Source organism: Aulonocara stuartgranti (genome assembly GCF_965226115.1).
Source record: "Aulonocara stuartgranti genome assembly, chromosome: 16".
NCBI lineage: Eukaryota > Metazoa > Chordata > Actinopteri > Cichliformes > Cichlidae > Aulonocara > Aulonocara stuartgranti.
The window spans coordinates 35443625-35453844 of NC_138952.1; the positions used below are offsets into that span (position 1 = coordinate 35443625).

Below are 10220 nucleotides of genomic sequence, written 5' to 3' on the forward strand. Positions count from 1 at the left end.
GACTTTCCCAGCAGTTTGGTTTCCCTCTGTGACACCAAGGTACTTGAAACTGACATCCATTGTTAGTCAGTGGTACCAGCTTCAGTCATTATGCAAATGTACCGGAAAACACAACAAGTTTTAACCGTCTAGCTTAGATTGGAGGTTATGTTGAAGAATTTGGAAATCATTGTCGTTCTTCATTATTCTAACAACTTTGTGCAATGTACCGGTACCACTGGCAGCCAAACAGCTCCAGAGCCAGATGTTATCACCATCATCAAGGTATAAATAATATGCTTCATTTTAAAAGCCCTAACTGTCATGAACAGTCAGGGCGGGATTGGACCCTGAATGCAGACAAGATCATTATATCAATAAGAGAACAGAAAGAGAAAAGTCACAACACAAACTAACCTGTCTAAAGGAAAAAACAACACAACCAACAACCAGACGCACTTCTGTGGCCGGCCAGCCTTCACTAGTAGCAGCAAAAAAACATCTACACTGTTCCCGAAACTGTCAAAACGACTGTGTCTTTCCATTCTGCTCAGCAGAATCTCAGACTCTAGAGAGCAGAGAAAATTGCAAGTGGACCTCAAACAGACTTTATAATGTTTTATGGCTAACTGCTCAGTGAGTCCAGGTGCAGGCTGGGAAAAATGAGCAGCAGAGGAAGAGAAACAGCACCTCACCTGCACATCCCCATTGCATGTAACAGAGGCCAGATGGTTCAGTTTTTGTCTCATCTGGCCATAAACCTGTCCTGCAGAAAGGCTATTCATTGTGAGCAGCTGCTAAGATCGTCAGCTGAAACAATGTATGTAAGTTTGTGTTATTTGGATGTTTCACGGCTTTGGTGTTCTTCTGAAAGGTGACTACAAATGTCACCCTTAGATAAGAGGAAACTGGTTGGGATGTCTGTCTTTTGTTAATTTACATTTACGAGTTAAAATTTGCTCCCATAAAAGTTAAACAGACATTTTAAAATCACCATTGTTGTCTTTACAAATGCAGGTCCTAGGGGTCCACCTGGGGATCAAGGACCAGGTGCAAAGGGAGAGAAAGGTGACCCTGGCAGTCCAGGTAAGGTTTTTGGTTAAATTCATTGCAGCCGTGTTGAGGATTCACTCAAACTCAAACTGAAGCAGATTATACACTAGGGCGACCAATCATCCTCTTTCTCTGCACTTGTTGACTTGTAAAAGACTATATGACATTTTTTATTTCACCATTCATTAACCGCACAGAGAAGGCATCGTTTAAATATGTCAAAGTTTTCTTTAAGGCAAAAAGAATTTTCTGGCACAACTTCACCTGCTTCCAAGGTGCATGGAGAGGATAAAAGAATTCACAAAGCAGAAACTCCAGCAACACTTGAGGGAAGATGAACAACTTTAATAATAGATGTTTCGGCTTGTGGCCTTCATCAGGGTCCTGATGAAGGCCACAAGCCGAGGATATGCTTCCTAGATATTCCAGCATTGTCCCTAGATATATTCCAGTCCTGGGTGACCGACTGCACCAGCGTAGGGGCTGACAATGGATCCCTGGTTTTCATCCCAATCACTAATGGCAGTTATGGTGCCACCGCCTAGGCCAGGGCTGTCGAACTCATTTTACATTGCAGGCCACGTACGACCCATCTAAGCGGTCGGACCGGTGAATCTCCCCTTTCTGTCAGTGTAAAGAAGTTTCATATTTAACAGTTTTTCTACATGATAAAGAAAAAGAAACAAAATAAATATTTATATTAGAAAGTGAAAATCAGAAACCTTGTTTTTCACAAAGTTACAGAGGTTTTATTAGAAACATAGCTATGCGTTTAGCAATTTGGCATAATTCACTACCAATAAAAGGTTAAATTTTTTTGTAGTGAATAGCAGGAATGAGGCTTTCTTGTCAGAAGTCATTTTAGGAAAACAGAAAAACAGCAGCCAGCAGCACTGTACACAACTGGTGCGTAATAAACAAGTAAATAAGGCAGATAATAGAGATTTTTGATGGGAAACTGGTCCTGAAGCACACAGAGATGGAGCTGATTTGGTGAATTTGGCTCGCAGAGTGATCAATCCTGCAGTTTTGCAAGATGTCTGTTATGACTTTACATGCCTTTATGCACCTCCCTTTGTTAATCCGTTCAATACTTTCTCCCTGTGTCAATTCTCATTATTACACATAATTTATGGACACATATGGTTTGATTTCTGTGCATGTATGGATAGGATGGGTTGTTACTGTTGTTACTGATTCTCTGGTGAGAATTTTATGTCAATACCACCTTCAGAAATATATTGTCTTGAACGTATACACAAAACTGAATGTGTACACAAAACTGAATGTATACACAAAACTGAATGTGTACACAAAACTGAATGTGTACACAAATCCAGAAATAAACGGACTGAAAATTATTTAAGGCTTTTCTAGCCTAACTGAGCACTCAGAACACTGGTGGATACACTGAGGGCAATTTGGACTTCATCCCTCTTCTTTTCTTTGTAGGTCACAGCAAACCTTATTTGAAAATGGAAATACTTTGCATTTACTGTATACGTCATTGTTTTAGTCTTACTGACTATTCAATTCAATTCAATTCAATTCAATTTTATTTATATAGCGCCAAATCACAACAAAAGTCGCCTCAAGGCGCTTCATAGATACAGAGAAAAACCCAACAATCATATGACCCCCTATGAGCAAGCACTTTGGCGACAGTGGGAAGGAAAAACTCCCTTTTAACAGGAAGAAACCTCCGGCAGAACCAGGCTCAGGGAGGGGCGGGGCCATCTGCTGCGACCGGTTGGGGTGAGAGAAGGAAGACAGGATAAAGACATGCTGTGGAAGAGAGACAGAGGTTAATAACAGATATGATTCAATGCAGAGAGGTCTATTAATACATAGTGAGTGAGAAAGGTGGCTGGAAAGGAAAAACTCAATGCATCATGGGAATCCCCCGGCAGCCTACGTCTATTGCAGCATAACTAAGGGAGGATTCAGGATCACCTGGTCCAGCCCTAACTATATGCTTTAGCAAAAAGGAAAGTTTGAAGCCTAATCTTGAAAGTAGAGATAGTGTCTGTCTCCTGAATCCAAACTGGAAGCTGGTTCCACAGAAGAGGGGCCTGAAAACTGAAGGCTCTGCCTCCCATTCTACTTTTAAATACTCTAGGAACAACAAGTAGGCCTGCAGAGCGAGAGCGAAGTGCTCTAATAGGGTGATATGGTACTACAAGGTCATTAAGATAAGATGGGGCCTGATTATTTAAGACCTTGTATGTGAGCAGCAGGATTTTGAATTCAATTCTGGATTTAACAGGAAGCCAAAACAGGGGAAATATGCTCTCCCTTTCTAGTCCCTGTCAGGACTCTTGCTGCAGCATTTTGGATCAGCTGAAGGCTTTTCAGGGAGTTTCTAGGACTTCCTGATAATAATGAATTACAGTAGTCCAGCCTGGAAGTAATAAATGCATGAACTAGTTTTTCAGCGTCACTCTGAGACAGGATATTTCTAACTTTAGAGATGTTGCGCAAATGGAAGAAAGCAGTCTTACATATTTGTTTAATATGTGCTTTGAAGGACATGTCCTGGTCAAAAATGACTCCAAGGTTCCTCACAGTGTTACTGGAGGCCAAGGTAATGCCATCCAGAGTAAGAATCTGGTTAGATACCATATTTCTAAGATTTTCAGGGCCGAGTACAATAACCTCAGTTTGATCTGAATTAAGAAGCAGAAAGTTAGCGGCCATCCAGGTCTTTATGTCTTTAAGACGTTCCTGCAGTTTAACTAATTGGTGTGTGTTATCTGGCTTCATGGACAGATAGAGCTGGGTGTCATCGGCATAGCAGTGTAAATGTATGTTATGTCTTCTAATGATGCTGCCTAAGGGAAGCATGTATAATGTAAACAGAATTGGTCCTAGCACTGAACCCTGTGGAACTCCATAATTAACCTCAGTGTGTGAAGAGGACTCTCCATTTACATGCACACCTGGAGACCGCTGGAAGCACTGTGAGAATCATGTTCTTTGATTTCTCCAGTGCCTTCAACACCATTCTTCCCTCGGTTCTAAAGGACAAGCTGGTGAACTCTGGAGTGGACCATCACCTCACTACCTGGATCCTGGACTACCTCACCGACCGACCACAGTATGTGAGGACTCAGGGCTGTGTGTCGGACATGGTCGTCTGCAGTACGGGGGCCCCACAGGGAACGGTTCTGGCTCCGTTCCTCTTCACCATCTACACTGCAGACTTCTCCCACAATTCCACCCAGTGCTTCCTGCAGAAGTTCTCTGATGCAATAGTCGGCCTCATCACTGATGGGGACGACAAGGAGTACAGAGGTCTGACCCAAGACTTTGTGGACTGGTGCCAGCTGAACTACCTCCAGATCAACACCAGTAAAACCAAGGAACTGGTGGTAGACTTCCGCAGGCACAAGCATTCTCCACTGCAACCACTGAACATCCAAGGTATGGACATTGAGGCTGTGGACAGCTACAGGTACCTTGGTGTTCATCTGAACAATAGACTGGACTGGACTCATAACTCAGACGCCCTCTACAGGAAAGGGCAGAGCAGGCTGTACCTGCTGCGGAGACTCAGGTCGTTTGGAGTGGAGGGCCCACTCCTGAAGACCTTCTATGACTCTGTTGTGGCTTCTGCTATCTTTTATGGCGTGGTCTGCTGGGGCGGCAGCATCTCTGCTGGGGACAGGAAGAGACTGAACAGGGTGATCCGAAGGGCCAGCTCTGTTCTAGGATGCCCTCTGGACCCAGTGGAGGTGGTGAGTGACAGGAGAACGGCGGCTAAGCTGTCATCCCTGATGGACAACATCTCCCACCCCATGCAGCAGACTGTGACAGCACTGAGCAGCTCCTTCAGTGGGAGACTGCGGCACCCACGGTGTGGGACGGAGAGATTTCGCAGGTCTTTCCTCCCCACTGCTGTCAGACTCCATAATAAAGACTAACTGATCAAGCACACACATCCATACATATGCAATAATACTAAGTGCAATAATCCTTTCTGTCATCGTTGTATTTTTACTCAGTTGTATATAGTATTTGTATTTGTATTCTATTTTTATCTTATTGTATATTTATTTTATTTTATTCTACTGTATATAGTATATTATTTTATTCTATTCTGTACAGTTGTGTACTGTATTTATTCTTATTGTATTCTAATTTTTGCCTCATAACTTTTGCACTGTCCACTTCCTGCTGTGACAAAACAAATTTCCCACGTGTGGGACTAATAAAGGTTATCTTATCTTATCTTATCTTATCTTACAAACTGGAGTCTATTAGATAGATATGATACAAACCACTGCAGTGCAGTACCTGTAATACCTACAGCATGTTCTAATCGCTCTAATAGGATATTATGGTCGACAGTATCGAACGCTGCACTGAGGTCTAGCAGGACAAGCACAGAGATGAGTCCACTGTCAGAGGCCATAAGAAGATCATTTGTAACCTTCACTAAAGCTGTTTCTGTGCTGTGATGAGCTCTGAAACCTGACTGAAACTCTTCAAATAAACCATTCTAATCAACTAATCAAAGTATCAAAAAAATAATCACAGCGTGTCACTTGTGCTGTATTTTGACAAGTTATTGCCTTATTCCATAATGAATTAAATTCATTTTCACCTCAAAGTTCTACACTCAATACCCAATAAGACAAAGTGACAAAAGTTTTCTTGCAATTCTTGCAAATTTATTAAAAATAAAAAAACAAAAATATAACACGTGCATAAACATTCACAGCCTTTGCTGAATACATTTTCTGGTGTAACTTTGGCAGAACTGTCGCAAGTCTTTTAAGTATAATGCTTCATGCTTGGCACACTTTTTTGGGCAGTTTCTCCCAGTCTTCTTAGTAGATCCTCTCGGGCTCTACTGGGCATGATGGGAAGTGTTAGTGCACAGCTATTATCAGATCTCTCCAGAGATATTCAGTGGGTTCAAGTCTGGGCTCTGGCTGAGTCACTCAAGGACGTTCACAGGTGGTCCTGAAGCCACTCCTTTGTTATCTTGGCCGTGTGGAGGCCGTTGTTTTGTTGGGAGACCTTTGACTAAGTCAAGGTCCAGAGTGCACTGAAGCTGGTTTTCATCATGAATGTGTCCATCACTGCATTCATCTTTCCCTTGACCATGACTAGTGTCCCAGTTCCTGCTGCAGAAATACCATCACATGATGTTTGGTAAAGTGATCATTGGCTTCTTGGCCATTGTGTTGTCCCTGACTAAGGCCCACCAATCCCAATTACTCAGACTGATCAGGATTCCAGCTCTGAGAAGAGTCATGGTGGTTGCAAACGTCTTTATGGATGATCGAGACCACTGTTCTCACTGGGACCTTCCGTGGTGCAGAAATTCTTCCGTACTTGTTCCCAGATCTGTGCCTCGACACAATCCTGTCTCAGAGGTCTACAGACAAGTGCTTGGACTTCATGGCTTGGTTTGCACTCTAACCTGCACTGTCAACTGTGGGACCTTAGACAGACATGTACTTTTCCCAATCATGTCCAACCAACTAAATTTAAAACTTTCAAGTTGTAACAGCTGACAAATTATCAGGGGAAACAGGATGCACCTGAGGTCAGTTTTCAGCGTTAATACATATGTTTTGTTATGTCTTTATTTTTAATAAATTTGTGAGAATTTGAAACTTTCAGACTTTTTTTAAACTTTGTCATTGTGGGAAACTGTGAAGAATGATCAGGCGAAAAATGAATTCACGCTATTTTGGAAAAAGTCTCTGACATGACAGAATGTGGAACAAGTGAAGTGCTGTGAATACCGTGTGTGTACAGTGTGACTAATGTGAAACAGTGTTTTAAAACAGTATTTGTTAAACCCATACCAATCCATATTCTTATATGTTTGTGCTGTTTGTGTTTTTCTCTTTCATGAGATTTCATTTTGTCATTTTCACGACAGGTCCTAGAGGGCCAAGTGGTTACAATGGAACACAAGGTAAGCACATTTAATCAACAAGCCCGTTTCCACGACTAAAAAAAGGATCCATAACTCAAAACTTCGACTTATTTTCTCAAAATTTCGACTTGTTAACTCAAAATTTCGAGTTAGCGCTGCCAATCAGTAATCTACGTGAATGACGTCATTTCCTTGTTACCCGGAAGCTGAAGCCCTCAGGTAAGCTACCAGTATTACATCCAGTCATGAATGCACAGATTGCTGAGTATTTTCAGCTTGGCTTCAAAAATGATAAAATCCTTGTGTTATTGGCTGAATCACATGGTGTTACTATCAGCAAACGCACTCGCTAAAGCGCCAATTTGTTGCGATCCGGTTTTGCGCGTTAGTCTGCGCCATATGCTTCCGGGTAACAAGAAAGTGACCTCATTCACGTTGATTACTGATTGGCAGAGCTAACTCAAAGTTTTGAGAAAAGTAACTTGAAATTTCGAGCTATGTTTCTTGAAATTTCAAGTTAATAAGTCGAAATTTAAAGAAAGTAGCTCAAAATTTCGAGTTATGGATACGTGTTATTATTTTTTTTGTAGTGGAAACGGGCTTCCATAAAAGATGGAGAAAATATGACTTGGAGTCTTGTTTCTCTCACACACTGGAAGCTTAGTTTTTCCTTACTTTTTCTGGGGGTTACATATTCCACAAAAAGAGCTGGTTTTGTTAGAAAAGTTCCACTAGGCAACATCTATAAGAGATATCTCATACAGGGAAGTTTAATGTGAGAGCCAGTTCAGTAAACAAAGATCTTTATAATGAATTGAACATAATGACAGATGACCAGTAAGCAGATTGGAGGCTGATTGGCTTGAAGAAGGCAGGCAGAAATATGACTGAACTAGAGCTGTGATGTCAGCAATGAGCTTGAAAGTGTGGGAAAGTGGAAGTGATGAAAGCACAAATTAGGCGCCAAGCGCCCAGGAAGCAGACAGATGTTTGATTGTAGATCTTCCTTAATAAAATTATGTATAAGCTTCAGTCTGTTTGTGATAGATACATTTGGGTCCATGACTGACACCTTGTTGACTTAGATGTTGTAGATGTTTGTTTTCTGTCATCATGCACTTCAGCTGTTTTCTGTAGGGGACAGTGTATAATGCAAAGATTTGTAAAACCTTTTGAATTTAAGTTGCAAGTCTGCACTGCAGTCAAATATTCATCGTGATATAAAATCTATTGTAGTGGTGTACAAAAGCAAAACTGGGAGAAATATGTCTTTGTCTAATAAATGATGGGCCTACTGTAATTTCATATGTCAGCTTTAATCTTTTCTCCACAGGTCTTCCTGGGCCACCAGGTACCAAAGGAGAGAAGGGAGAGATGGGAACAGAGTGTAAGTGCACTTCATGCTGACCTGAGAGCAGCGATAGCTTCAGAAACCTCAGATGTTAAACATTAAAAAATGTATTAAAGGTATTCTAATGTCTAAAGGGACATTAACCATTTTTGACAGAGAGAAAATAAAAGCCTTAGAGTGTTTTGTTATTAGATTTGTACTGATGAAAATAGCATGCAGCACATAGTGATTCAACAAGTATGGCTGCTATATCACAGCAGAAATATCTTGATGCATGCTCAGTCATCCAGGTAAGTAAATCTCACAGCAGAAATATTTAATCGCCAGAACACAAGTTGGCTTTTTGTGAAGTAGTCACAGAAAATGCAGCGTGTTTGTCAGTTAGCATTTCCAGATTTGTCATTTATGAAATGCAAACCAACTAAATGTCTCACAGGGACATTTTTACCATTGTTAACCATCCTGATCTCTTTCATAACAACAATGATTCCAGTAACAACAAAAACCCACTGTTAATCTTGTCACCTCAACTTTGTCCACCACAGTGACTGTGCGTCTTGTGCCAGGAAAAAACCAAGGACGAGTGGAAGTGAAGCACAACAATATCTGGGGCACTGTGTGTGATGACAGATTTGACCGTGTGGATGGCTTGGTGATCTGTAAGATGCTGGGCTTCCAGACTGTCCATTCCACCTTTATTGCCGCCCCAGGTACCAAGCCCACTCTGTCATCTGTTTTCAATGAATCTCAATCTTACTGCTAGAACCTTATTTTATTTATTTATTTATTTATGTAATTTATTTAAAATGCTATTCCCAAATTTCAAAGAAATTAAATAATAAGATGTTGACTTTTTATGGTCAAATAGTAGGAAATCTCATAAAATATAACATAAATTCATAAAGCCACATCTAATTCCAGGTGAATGTAAAATGTGTGCACAGGTTGTAAGTGTAGCACAGAATTTATAGGAACTAAAAGTATATTAAAAAAGTAAACATAGGGACTGTCAATGCAAGCAGGTGGTTTATGTCATAGTATCACAAGATAAAGAACCTTTATGAAGATGCACAGAGACAAAGTGAAGAAAACGAAAGTAAGCCTTTATTTTGGCTGATAAAAATCTGTCAAATAAAAAAGAGCCCACTCACAAAAACTCATAGTTCATAAGCCTAAAACACTGGGTCAGAGAAAAACAGCACAACACCAGTCTGCTCTAACACTTCTTTCCTTCTGTAGGGTCTGGCAAGATCTGGCTGGACGAGCTGCGGTGCACAGGAGCCGAGGACAATATCTTTGATTGCCCTCAAGGTAAAATCGGTGTTAATGACTGCAACCACAATGAAGACGCTGGGTTACACTGTCTGTAGACTGAAGACGGAATCGCTCTCATGGAATCAAGAGCAACAAAATGTTTTCAGAAACTCAGTGTTCAGTATATATCACAGGAAATATTACACATTTTACTTCACTGTTTTGCTCAAAACTGACTTTAATGATTGAGCTTTAAAAACCTGTTATGAGCTTGTGATTCAGTACTATACAAAAGCCTGCACATTAATGACGTAACAGTAATTTTCCTTGTAGATCACTATAAAATATTCCTGATAAGTTAACTCAGACTGGTGTTTGTAATTGCTTGCAATCTGTGACCTTGCAGCTACACCCCACTAAATACTGCACTTTGTACTGTGAGGTGGCTCTGGATACTCACACCACTGTCAAACACATCGATACACAGCTCACTGACCTGGGAGCAGTACTGAGACTAATGGTGTTCACATCTCAGTCTAATTATATATTCACACAATATATTTTATTCATTTCATTTTAATGTCAATATTTAACATATTAGCTTAAACCAATGCTTCTTACTGACTTCTCTTATGCCCCCCCGGGAAGAAAAAAACATTTTGCGCCCCCCACAACTATAAATAGTAT

The 10220-nt window shown here is 40.8% G+C and overlaps 1 protein-coding gene across 1 annotated transcript in view; it reads left to right on the forward strand.

Annotated features, from left to right (window-relative positions):
- marco (macrophage receptor with collagenous structure) overlaps window positions 1-9895 on the forward strand; it is a 28980-nt gene extending 19085 nt beyond the window's left edge. Inside the window, exons 8-12 of the mRNA XM_082507972.1 lie at window positions 997-1065; window positions 6932-6967; window positions 8262-8315; window positions 8825-8989; window positions 9519-9895. Coding sequence (XP_082364098.1) covers window positions 997-1065; window positions 6932-6967; window positions 8262-8315; window positions 8825-8989; window positions 9519-9649 — 455 coding nt within the window. The 3' untranslated portion in view covers window positions 9650-9895. The remainder of the gene's footprint in view (window positions 1-996; window positions 1066-6931; window positions 6968-8261; window positions 8316-8824; window positions 8990-9518) is intronic.
- The last annotated feature ends 325 nt before the right edge of the window (window positions 9896-10220 follow it).